At 41.7% G+C, this 13,515-nt stretch overlaps 1 protein-coding gene across 10 annotated transcripts in view; it reads right to left on the reverse strand.

Annotated features, from left to right (window-relative positions):
* Positions 1 to 13,515, reverse strand: part of SMARCC2 (SWI/SNF related, matrix associated, actin dependent regulator of chromatin subfamily c member 2) — a 113,899-nt gene that overhangs the window by 74,093 nt on the left and 26,291 nt on the right. For all 10 annotated transcript variants that reach the window (XM_040341106.1, XM_040341110.1, XM_040341103.1 and 7 more), the window contains exons 5-8: positions 11,648 to 11,740; positions 6,977 to 7,046; positions 5,882 to 5,951; positions 2,100 to 2,175 (exon numbers count right to left, since the gene is read on the reverse strand). In XM_040341106.1, the coding sequence (XP_040197040.1) occupies positions 2,100 to 2,175; positions 5,882 to 5,951; positions 6,977 to 7,046; positions 11,648 to 11,740 (309 nt within the window). The remainder of the gene's footprint in view (positions 1 to 2,099; positions 2,176 to 5,881; positions 5,952 to 6,976; positions 7,047 to 11,647; positions 11,741 to 13,515) is intronic.

Here is a 13,515-nt window from a genome sequence, read left to right on the forward strand (position 1 = left end):
CACACAAACCAACATGCATGCATGCAATTTTTGACAAGAGATAGGGTTGCATTGAGTAAATAAATACCCAACTCAATCTTTGGTACTCAAAATTCTTGTTAGAGCCTTTATAGGTTATCAGTTTAGAGTTAACCATGAAATATGGCCCTAGAATTACTGCTCTCACACCAACGTTTTCAGCAATACTTAACATGGGTGGTGCAATTTATGCTTACATACAGTTAGGTCCATATATATTTGGACACAGGCACAATTTTCATACTTTTGGCTCTTTATGCCACCAAAATAAAATTAACCACTTAAGACCCGGACCAACCTGGCCCCTTTTTACGATTCGGCACTGCGTCGCTTTAACTGACAATTGCGCAGTCGTGCGACGTGGCTCCCAAACAAAATTGGAGTCCTTATTTTGCCACAGATAGAACTTTCTTTTGGTGGTATTTGATCACCTCTGTGGTTTTTATTTTTTTGCGCTATAAACAAAAATAGAGCGACAATTTTGAAAAAAATGCAATATTTTTTACTTTTTGCTATAATAAATATATAATATAAAAAAAAAATTCCCTCAGTTTAGGCCGATACGTATTCTTCTACTTATTTTTCGTAAAAAAAAAAAAAAAACGCAATAAGCGCTTGATTGGTTTGCGCAAAAGTTATAGCGTTTACAAAATAGGGGATAGTTTTATGACATTTTTTTTTACTAGTAATGGCGGCGATCAGTGATTTTTTTTGTGACTGCGACATTATGGCAGACACATCGGACACTTTTGACACATTTTTGGGACCACTGTCATTTTCACAGCAAAAGGTGCTATAAAAATGCACTGATTACTGTGAAAATGACAATGGCAGTGAAGGGGTTAACCACTAGGGGGCTCTAAGGGGGTAAGTGTGCCCTAAGGGAGTGATTCTTACTGTAGGGGGCGTGGCTGGACCTGTGACGTCACTGATCTTCGTTCCCTATAACAGGGAACAGACGATCAGTGACAAGCCACACAGAAGAACGGGGAAGGTGTGTTTACACTCACCTCTCCCCGTTCTTTAGCTCTTGTGACCCGATTGCGGGACACCGGCGGCGATCGGGTCCACGGGTCAGGCAAGCGCAATCATGGAGCTTCGGACTGGGTCGCGAGCGCGCCGCCGGCTGGGCACTTAAAGGGCACTGTACCTGTACGTGCCTGTGCCCAGCCATGCCATTCTGCCAACGTATATCGGCGGCCCTTAAGTGGTTAAAACAATACAATCCAAATGAACTTGAAGTGCAGACTTTCAGATTTAAGTCAAGGGGTTAAACATAAATATCAAGTACAAATTTTAGGAACTGCAACCATTTTTACACACAGTCCCCCCATTTTCATGGGCTCAATTGCAATTGGACAAATGAATATAATCATAAAATATTAATATTTTAATATTTTGTTGAGAATCCTTTATTGGCAATGACTGCCTGAAGTCTGGAACCCATGGACATTACCAAAGTCTGAGTTTCCTCCTTTCTGATGCTTTGCCAGGCTTTAACTTCAGCTCTCTTCAGTTGTTCTTTGTTTGTGGATCTTTCTGCCTTTAGTTTTGCCTTCAGCAAGTGAAATGCATGCTCAATTGGATCAGGGGATTGACTCGGCATTGCAGAATATTCCACTTCTTTTCTTTCAAAAGCTCCTGGGTTGCTATTGCAATATGTTTTGGGTCATTGTCCATCTGTACTGTGAAGCGTCGTCCAGTCAACTTTTCTGCATTTGGCTGAACGTATATCTCTAAACACTGCAGAATTCATCCGGTTGCTTCTGTCTTTTGTCACATCATCAATAACCAGTGCCACTGGAAACCATGCATGCCCATGCCATCACACTGCCTCCACCATGTTTGACAGAGGACGTTGTGTGCTTTGGATCATGAGCCGTTCCAAGCCTTCTCCATACTGTGGCTGACGGTGAAGGAGGGTATAGTGATTGAGTGGCTCTAGCCACCGCTACAAAAAGGAAAATACTTGTTTTCCCTGGAGTTCATCGTTAACCAGTCAAATGATCAACTTACAACAATGTAAAAAGCATGACAAACTACTGCACGCACACAACCTTCAGATAAAAAGTCTGATTTACCTTGCGTGGCTTTTCTGCAGTAGGTGCATCTTCCACTGGTGCCTCAATCTCGCTTGCAGGGATCCAAGTGTCATAACTAAGAGAACAAAATGAGAACAAAATGCATGTGTCCATTAATAGCTGTTACAATGTGATTCCCAGTAACACAGAGAAAACAAACTATATACAGTGATGAAAATAAGTATTTGAACACCCTGCTATTTTGCAAGTTCTCCCACTTGGAAATCATGGAGGGGTCTGAAATTGTTATCGTAGGTGCATGTCCACTGTGAGAGACATAATCAAAAAAAAAAAAATCCAGAAATCACAATGTATGATTTTTTTAACTATTTATTTGTATGATACAGCTGCAAATAAGTATTTGAACACCTGAGAAAATCAATGTTAATATTTGGTACAGTAGCCTTTGTTTGCAATTACAGAGGTCAAACGTTTCTTGTAGTTTTTCACCAGGTTTGCACACACTGGAGGAGGGATTTTGGCCCACTCCTCCACACAGATCTTCTCTAGATCAGTCAGGTTTCTGGGCTGTCGCTGAGAAACACGGAGTTTGAGCTCCCTCCAAAGATTCTCTATTGGGTTTAGGTCTGGAGACTGGCTAGGCCACGCCAGAACCTTGATATGCTTCTTACAGAGCCACTCCTTGGTTATCCTGGCTGTGTGCTTCGGGTCATTGTCATGTTGGAAGACCCAGCCTCGACCCATCTTCAAAGCTCTAACTGAGGGAAGGAGGTTGTTGCCCAAAATCTCGCAATACATGGCCCCGGTCATCCTCTCCTTAATACAGTGCAGTCGCCCTGTCCCATGTGCAGAAAAACACCCCCAAAGCATGATGCTACCACCCCCATGCTTCACAGTAAGGATGGTGTTCTTGGGATGGTACTCATCATTCTTCTTCCTCCAAACACGGTTAGTGGAATTATGACCAAAAAGTTCTATTTTGGTCTCATCTGACCACATGACTTTCTCCCATGACTCCTCTGGATCATCCAAATGGTCATTGGCAAACTTAAGACGGGCCTTGACATGTGCTGGTTTAAGCAGGGGAACCTTCCGTGCCATGCATGATTTCAAACCATGACGTCTTAGTGTATTACCAACAGTAACCTTGGAAACGGTGGTCCCAGCTCTTTTCAGGTCATTGACCAGCTCCTCCCGTGTAGTCCTGGGCTGATTTCTCACCTTTCTTAGGATCATTGAGACCCCACGAGGTGAGATTTTGCATGGAGCCCCAGTCCAAGGGAGATTGACAGTCATGTTTAGCTTCTTCCATTTTCTAATGATTGCTCCAACAGTGGACCTTTTTTCACCAAGCTGCTTGGCAATTTCCCAGTAGCCCTTTCCAGCCTTGTGGAGGTGTACAATTTTTGTCTCTAGTGTATTTGGACAGCTCTTTGGTCTTGGCCATGTTAGTAGTTGGATTCTTACTGATTGTATGGGGTGGACAGGTGTCTTTATGCAGCTAATGACCTCAAACAGGTGCATCTAATTTAGGATAATAAATGGAGTGGAGGTGGACATTTTAAAGGCAGACTAACAGGTCTTTGAGGGTCAGAATTCTAGCTGATAGACAGGTGTTCAAATACTTATTTGTAGCTGTATCATACAAATAAATAGTTAAAAAATCATAAATTGTGATTTCTGGAATTTTTTTTTTTGATTATGTCTCTCACAGTGGACATGCACCTACGATGACAATTTCAGACCCCTCCATGATTTCCAAGTGGGAGAACTTGCAAAATAGCAGGGTGTTTAAATACTTATTTTCCTCACTGTAAGAGACACGGGAGATGGGTCTGTGGGCAATATGAAACACCCCTTGGTCTTAAAGATGGTCAGAATGGAAAACCTGGTCTAATCACTATTTTTTCTGAAAATAAGCAGGATGTTCCATCTTGCTCCTGCTTCATAAGTTTGGACAAATACACTCATACAAGCCAAGCCTACAAGTCTATAGGACAGGCAGCCAAATAACAATCCTGAGGATGGGATCATGCCTGCGCATCTAACCATACTAATTAGTCCCAAACTAATTAAAACATTTTTTTTTTTCATATTTGAAACTACACTACCCATTAGAGTCCAGCATTCGTGTCTATGGATGCAAATGCTGGACTCTGGAGCGCGCCCGCAAGGTAACCCCCCAGAAGAGCGCTTCTCCTAGAGGGGTTATCTGATGCGGGGAGGAGCCGCTGAGGGACCCCAGATGTCGAGGATTGGGGCCACTCTGTGCAAAACGAGCTGCACAGTGGAGGTAAGTATGGCATGTTTGTTATTAAAAAAAATAAAATAAAACAAGACTTTGCAATCACTTAAAATCACTGTAATTTTAAACATATGTACCAGGAAGATACAGCTGCAGGGAATGTCTAGAGAAAGGGAGTCACCGCTCAAGGCAGAAATGATGAACCTCCTCACTGGATCTGAAGCCACGGGTGCTGGCAATGCAAATAGGAATGTAAAAATGAAGGGGGATGTCTGGACAGCCGCACTCCAAAAAATATATTGCTTTATTGTAAAAATAAAATCACAGGATACATGCCACAGAAAACAGGATACATACTAACGCGTTTCACACTAGAACTTAGTGCTGAATCATAGAAACGCATCAGAATGTATCCTGTTTGCTGTGGCATCTATCCTGTGATTTTTTTTTTTACAATAAAGCAATATATTTTTTGAAGTGGGGCTGTCCAGACATCCCCCTTCATTTTTGCAGTGAATGTATGGTTGGAATGTTTCAGAGGAAAAGATGGCCCCCAGTCATCTCTATGACTCTCTATGACTCTCGGAGGCCCACAGTTGTAAATACTGCAGAGATCTTTCAGGTTTTTTTTTTGTATATTTAGGCTTTCCAGACTGGAGGGGACCTGTCATGCACTATTACTATTACAAGGGATGTTTACATTCCTTGTAAAAGAAATAAAAGTGCTAAAAAAAAAATTAAGGGAACGTGTACAAATATTTTTTTTTAAATAAAATAAACAATAATAAAAAAAAGTAAAGTGCCCCCATCTCCGCAAACTTGCACGCAGAAGCGAACACATACGTACATCGCGTCCACATATGAAATCATTGTTCAATCCACACGCGAGGTATCGCTGCAAATAATAGAGCGAGAGCAATAAATCTAGCCCAAGACCTCCTCTGTATCTCTAAACAGCTAACATGTAAAAAAAAAGTGTTGCCTATGGAGATTTTTAAGTACCAACGTTTTGCACCATTCCACAAGCGTGCGCAATTTTCAAGCATGACATGTTAGATTTCTGTTTACTCATCTTTCACATTATAAAAAAACGTTGGGCTAACTTTAGTGTTTTTTTTATTTTGTGAAACTGTTTTTTTTTCCCCAAAAATTGCTGCACAAATACTGTGCGAGATAAAAAGTTGTAACAACCGCCATTTTATTCCCTGGGGTCTCTGCTAAAAAAACATACATAATGTTTGAGGGTTCTAAGTAAGTTTCTATCAAAATTATGATATTTTCATATAGAAACAAAGTGCCAGAATTGGGCCGGATGGGAAGTGGTTAAAAGGGTGCATTCTAACACTACCTTGTAAAAACGTCTGCTTCCAAAATACAGACAATCAGGATTATTTTTTAAGACAAAGAAGGTTTATATTGACTAATCAGTATTCATGTTTAAATGATCTTATTTTAGTAGCCAGAGAACTGCTAATTGCACATCATTTTCTATCTCTGCATGACTTTAAATGAAACCTAGATAAGTATGTCTTTGAATCTAGAAGATGGAATGAATTTGAACAATGATATGTTTTACCTGTCAGGATAGTAACCCCAGTGAAGAAGAACCTGCTTGTCACGCTTCAGTATGGGTCGCACCCATTCTTCTAAATACAGAAAAGCATAACAAATATTAAGCACACTCTATGGAATCAAGAGTATATGCATATCACTAACAAAGGGCATGTAATGTGGTGGGGGTTGACATTCTCTAAACTATTTATTATTATTTTTCTTTCGGCGGCCTGATCATATATACCCAGATTTTGTTGTTTTGTGACAAATAGGAAAAACACACAAATAACTTCAGGTGAAATACAGGACTCTCTGAAAACATGTGGTGTGGCTGTTTCAAGATGCACAATAAGGAGGCACTTGAAGAAAGATGGGCTGCATGGTCGAATCGCACAAAGAAAGCCATTACTACGCAAATGCCGCAAAGAATCACGCTTACAATACACCAAACAGCACAGAGACCACAGAACTAACTCCTGCCCCCACCGGAATTATTACATGCACATCAAGACGACAGTAACCATAAACCAATGAAAATGCTCTTTGGTGTATCATATAATAGTCAGACATCAGAATGGTAAGTACAAAAAATTAAAGTAAAAAAAAAAAATCAAAATGGTGTACATTAGGTAGACAAAGTCATAACTAGAGAAGCACAAGAACATTTTACGTAGCCAGAACTTAGATGCAAGCCCTGGTTCACACTACTGCGATGCGGGAACCAGTGCGATTCCAGGCAGTTCACACTGCCCTCTGGGAACCACTGCGGGTGTCAATAGATTGCAATGTGAACTGTGAATTCATACAGGAATCGGATGGCATGGGTGTGAACACCCATGGCACCAGATTCTGGTGTGGAAAAGAAACGGTTCCTGCGCCATTTTCGTGCGAATCCAATGCGAGTTTAGCCATACAACTGTAAGGCTGAATTCGCATTGCACAGACATCACATGTGATATGCACAGCAATGCAGTGTGAATCACGTGATGTCCGTGTTTGCAATAGTGAGAAACCCAGGCTAAAACAGCCTTCTCCAATTCAAATGTACAAGTCATGCTCCTGCTAAAAGCAGCATTTGATTTGCAAAATAGCACATAAAATGGAGTCAAATTCTGACCTTCCTCCAAGTTGCCAGGAACTGGAACCACCACATGGGAAGCATGACTTTTGTCCTCCGTTACAGTACCCTAGAAAGGAGACAAGAAATTATGCTTAACTTGGAGAAAATAAACATAACACAACAAAGTGCAGTGTAATGATGAATTAAAGTATATATCTAGTCAAGGAATAAGTAAAAGGTTAAAACTAGGGTTGTCCCGATACCGATACTAGTATCGGTATCGGTACCGATACCAAGCATTTGCCCGAGTACTTGTACTCGGGCAAATGCTCCCGATGCTTCACCCGATACTTGTCCTGTGTCCTCCTCCAGCCCCCCCTCCCTTTTTATGCAGTCTCTCAACCTCTGTGCCCCCCGCCGCTGTTTCCTTCTCCCTCTGTGCCCCCCGCCGCTGTTTCCTTCTCCCTCCGTGCCCCCGCCGCTGTTTCCTTCTCCCTCCTGTCCCCCGCCGCTGTTTCCTCCTCTCCCCCGTGCCCCCCCTGCTGTTTCCTTCTCTCCTCCGTGACCCCCGATGTTTCCTCCTCTCCCTCCGTGCGTCCCGATGTTTCCTTCTCTCCCCCCGTGCCCCCCCGCGGTTTCCTTCTCTCCCCCGTGCGTCCTGTTGTTTCCTTCTCTCCCCCGTGCGTCCCGATGTTTCCTTCTCTCCCCCCGTGCGTCCCCCGCTGTTTCCGTCTCTCCCCTGTGCCCCCCCCCCCCCGGAACTGTCAGGATGGAGAGCGGCGGTAGGAGCCGGTAAACCCGGCTCCTTACTGTTCCGAATGGACAGAGTCAGCGATGACTCTGTCCATTCACAGAACTGAATCATCGTAACCTGTTGATTACAATGTTTCAGTTTTATGAATGAAGAGAAGACGCTGTCTTCTCTGCATTCATTGTCAGCGCAGCTGATGCTGCTGAGAAAGGGACAGGGGAATCTGTATCCCTAGTCCCTTTCTCTGTCTCAAAGGGGAGATGTCAGAGGTCTGTTAAGACCCCTGATATCTCACCAAAGCCCCCCCAACAGGGTTGATTAAAAAATAAAATAAAAATTGCAATAAATAAAAAAAAAAATAAAAAAAAATGTAAATGGTAATAAAAAATTCAAAAACACACTGACAATCCACTACCCCCCCTCTAAAAAAATAAAACGCCACTGTAAAAAATAAAAATAAAATAAAAAAAAGTAAAAAAAAAACAAACAAAAGAAAAAAAACGCCACTGTCACATCACATTAAAAAAAAAAAAAGTATCGGTATTCGGTATCGGCGAGTACTTGAAAAAAAGTATCGGTACTTGTACTCGGTCCTAAAAAAGTAGTATCGGGACAACCCTAGTTAAAACTGTTAAATGTAGTGGAGCCGCAACTCCACTATAGGTAATAAGAAGAGGTCAGCTGATAAGCTGAAGCATTTGCTAGAGAGGTCTGCATAGCACAGGGTAGGTAAGGACATATATGACCTTGTGAGTAATTATAGCCATGTATTATAAGATGATAAAACCAAATGTGAATTATAACAACCCCAATAAATGTGTGCAAGGGGGCTGCAAAGGGATCTCATTAGTGAGCTTTTGCAAAACTATCCCTCATATCCGTCAAAGTTCCCCACTACACACTTTACCAATACATCCGAAACAATCGTCGACCCATAACAGGCCTAAACGTCTTCTCCAAGGTAATGGAGAAAGAAGTTGTACAACAGCTACAACTTCATTTAGACACCCACAAATTACTTTCGATCCTTTTCAATCAGGTTTCTGTCCGGGTCACGGGACAGAAACAGCGCTTCTCAACATTTGGGATGACGCTCTCGAAGCAGCAGACGAAGGAAGATCTTGTCTTCTGATACTGTTGGACCTAAGCGCAGGATTTGATACTGTAGACCACAAATTATTACTGACTCGCCTAGCTGAAGTAGCTAGAGTCGCAGACTCGGATTTACCCTGGTTCTCCTCCTTCTTGGAAAACCGATCTCAAATAGTGAAACTAGGTCCTTTCACTTCTGAAAAATGCACAGTGTCATGCGGAGTCCCTCAGGGATCCCCCTTGTCGCCCGTACTATTCAATATCTATCTCCGCCCTCTTTTTGAAATCATCAGTGACCAGAAGTTACTCTACCATTCCTACGCGGATGACACCCAACTTTATTTTCGCATCTGCAACAAAAAGGATCATTATCTCGGGCATTGAGAAATGCCTTACTCTGATAGAAAATTGGATGACGAAGAGTTACCTTAAACTCAATGGCTCAGAAACAGAACTTCTCCTGTTCCAAGCCAACCGAAAGAGACTCCCCGCAACAACATGGACACCCCCGCCTATTCTGGGACAAACCATCACCCCCAGCACCAAAGTCAAAAGTCTCTGAGTCACTTTTGACACCCACATGACAATGGATGCACAAATAGGCTCAGTAGTCAGCGGATCCCACCATCTGCTGCACCTGCTACGTAGACTCGTTTCCTTTATCCCGAAAAGAAGACATAGCAGTCGTGGTTGCAACTCCAGACTCGACTATGCAAATGCCCTTTACCTGGGACTCCCAAAATACCAAATCTCTCGTCTACAAGTCGTTCAAAATACAGTGGCATGACTTGCGACTGGGAAAAAAACATGGGAATCAATCTCGCCTTCCCTGAGATCCCTTCATTGGTTGCCAGTAAAAGACAGAATTACATTTAAGGCACTTTGTCTGACACATAAGTGTGTTCAAGGAAGTGCCCGCCAATATCTATGCGATAAATTAAAATGTCACAACCCCAATCGCGTTCTCCGATCCACCGACCAAAATTTACTCCAGATACCCAAGGCCAGATACAAGTCCAAAGGAGAACGAAGATTCGCAGTCCAAGGACCTAGACTGTGGAACGCTTTACCAATCAGCATCCGAATGGAGGTGAATCACCAGGCCTTTGGAAAAAAAACTCAAAACCTATCTATTCTAAGGCAAAAAATACAGTAGGGAATGGATACTAAGCGCCCTGAGGCGATTCAGTTTGCATGTACTGCGCTATATAAGTCTCTCACTCACTCATCCTGAGAGGAGGCATTCAAACTACTAGACAAAGACTCTCCCCACCACTAGGTAAGTTATGTTTTTTTCACTGTTATGCTCTACCATAAACTTGCAATCATTTAGTTAATAGCTAATGGCAAATCACAGTTAGGATTTACACATCCTGTACAGATACGGAAGCAGCCAACTAGAGAGACAAGGTACGATGATCAAAGATGTCAAGGAAAGCACTTTTCCTGGTGCAATCATCTTTAAAATGTGTGTCAATGGCGATGCCCCAAGCTCCAAAGATACTGGAGGGGGGTTCTTGCCACACTTAATAAGGTTTTCTTTTGATCCGCTGTGTTGTCTCCTAGGCGTATTGGAGGAGGCAATTCCAGAGGAGATGACGAGGACAGCCTTCTCTTGAAGCTTTGTTCCAAGCTAGGAAAACAATATTTACGGGATGGAAATCTGCCACTCCTCTGACTATTAAATCCTGTATTCAACACATGGGTAATATTCCCTTATCCTTCAATGGTACATATATCAACACAGGGAGAGGCCTGGTAAATTTGACAAACTATGTGCCCCCTGGCTTGATACACCAGGATTTAGTCCCAAAGAACTTGTTCAGATGAGGCTGCTCCAATGCCAATAGGTCTCAAGGTACTCATAGGCACTGACTGGATGAAGGGTGTTTAACAATGTAGGAAAACTATAGGAAAAGTTTAGTTGTTTGTATACCTGCCCGGGTTAGTAATGTTTTACAATTGATGGTACACAACGCAATTACAATGATATGAATATTCACTCTTTGTTGGTTATTACGTGATGTGGCTATTTGCCATGCAATTGGTTTCATTATGACAAACTGAAGTATATTGCAGTTTTTGCTTTGCAATAAAAACCTTTTAATAAAAAAATAAAAATAATAATAATGTGTCAAGGACGAGAGTAAAGCTACAGAGGACAAAATATATGCCCATACCTTTTCTCTTTCATTGCTTTTAAACAAAAAAAAAGAAACAAGTTTGCTTTAATGCCCAGCAATACATATGTTTCTCCTTTGCATGCTGCTCAGTTAAACCACTAGGAGCAAAGACACAAGCTACAAGGCTTCATTTCCTTATTCCCTTACTGAAGATGTCGGCACTTCCACCCGGGAGCCGAGGGATGGGTCGGCTGCGTGTTAGGACATCACGGGCACCCTGGACAGGTAAGTGTCCATATTTTAAAAGTCAGCAGCTGCAGTATTTGTAGCTGATGACTTTAAAAAAAAAATTGGGGTAGAACGCTGCTTTAATTCCACCTCCCAGCAGTCCTTTAAGTGGGCTCTTATGAACCAGGAGCCAGCGTGGCTCACATATCATGTGACTTCTGTCATTTGCCTTCACATAATCAGGCGCCCATCCGGCTGGCATTCCCGGGACAGCTCACTCAATGTGCTGGGAGAGCTTCTCAGTACACAACCTCCTGCTGTGATGAACAATTTGTTCTTGGTGTTAAAGCTAATCCATTTTGCCATTGCATATATGCATTCAGCAAGTGGTTAAAAAACTTTGAGACATTGAAGATGAATAAGTGTTACATATTTTCCAAATTACCTCCAACTAAAATGAGCTGCACATTTGTTAATTACCATAAGTTTCAGAATATTAAAAATCGTACTGAAAAAAAATAAAACACATTTTACCTGATGTCTTTTTACAATGTCCTTCAGCTTGCTCTGGAGTTTGGAGTCTATGTCTGCATGAAGATATATATTTGGTCGAGACAGACAATTATTCTGTAAGAAGGAAACAAAGAGGAGAAAATTCTACACAGTGCTAGTGTGGAATTATTATAGGCTGTAAGCAGAGAATTACACAGATTGATGTATTATGCTAATAAAAAAACATTAGAGAAGAAATAAACTGACAAAGTGTTACCAAACCAAGGACCCTGCATTCACTATATCCGGTCTTCCACAGTACACAGAACATGGAAATGCAACTATTTTAGTTTTATTTTGCTAAATATCTTTTCTCATCAGCAGTTTATAGCAGTCTCGTGTCCGGCCGAGCACTGGTTAAAGTCTGTAGGAGGCGTTGCATTCTCCCCTGATTGTCCTATGAGGCTGCAAGACCCCTGACTTTCTGTCTGGACAGTGCTGATTGGCTCTGTGCTGATCCCATGCACCCTACTAAAAAGGAAAAAAAAAACTCTCTAGCAATACACACTAAATTGAGCATGAGCAGAGTGCCCCCATGGCTCTGTTCTTTCAGGAGATTGATTGAGGAATGTGAAAGAAGTGGAGGATCAGTGAAGAAAGGATCAGAAAACAGCCTTTTTACACAATGTGGAGAATATTTTTTTAGTCGACTAAAATACAACTAAAACAGTTCAGATGACTTAAATACGACTAAAACTAAAATGACATTTTAGTCAAAAGACTAGAACTAAAACTAAATTGAATTTATATCACAACGGCTAAATCTGTGTCTGTAGTGCATATTCAAACCTTACAACCATAAATAATAAACATGCTACTCGATTTTTACTCCAGGAGTTTACAATGTTTGGCAGTTCGAAATAAATAATACATTCAAATTTAACTAAACCCATTAGATTTTAGTTGAATAAAATGTACTGGAGATTTTAGTCGACTAAAACAACTCAGATGGCTAAAATACGACTAAAACTAAAATGGTATTTTAGTCAAAAGACTATAACTAAAACTAAATTGAAATTTTGATGTCAAACTTAACACAGGTGAGTATAACAAGCATGCTTTACTGCATATACTGTACAGACTGATTTTACTGTTGTGGTTTAATAACACTTTAACGAAAAACTGTACTGAACAAAGTTGGGCGGCTGCCACTGTTGGCCTCCTTCTGAAAATACTGGTTTTCTGGCTTTCTCTGGCTATAAGCATGCAAATTAGAAAAAAAAATTAGGTTAGGACTCCTAATTTTCATTACTTTACAATGTCTCAGAAAGTGCTTAAAGGAGACGTAGGGCCAAAACTCTTCTGGCCCTACTTCTCATGTGGGTCACAGAAGTGCACTTAGTTCTGGGCTTCTGTGACCTATATTCTAAAGTCCACTGTAAGCTGATGTCACTCAGCCGGTCAGGGATCTGAAGAAATCCCAGCTTTAATGTCAGGATCCAACCAAATGCCTGATTGACAGCTGATTCAGCTTCTCAGCATGCTGCTGAGAGCCTGAGCCTGCCATTCCCACCCCTACCACAGCCCAGCGATCCAGTGAACATTGGTGGGTGGGGGCAGAGCTCTCTGCTCACTAAAGACCAAGAACTGAACGATCAGCGGTCTTTTCTTGCTCAGTTCTCACTGTAGAGGCGGTGGGGGACACATTGGACTTATGCTTCATGCACCTAGGTGAGTAATGATGTTTATTTTGTTTAAATCCCATACTTCGCTTTCAAGCTATTAGATCAGCAAAACAGACAGGCAATTAGCATTTTTCAATGGCAGCCTCCACGCTTTCTTAATACACAGGTTTCCTTAGAAAGAGAAAATAAAAATATAGGTGGAACAGAAACTCAAATCAGATACAT

This window comes from Rana temporaria, chromosome 2 (assembly GCF_905171775.1).
Source record: "Rana temporaria chromosome 2, aRanTem1.1, whole genome shotgun sequence".
Lineage (NCBI taxonomy): Eukaryota > Metazoa > Chordata > Amphibia > Anura > Ranidae > Rana > Rana temporaria.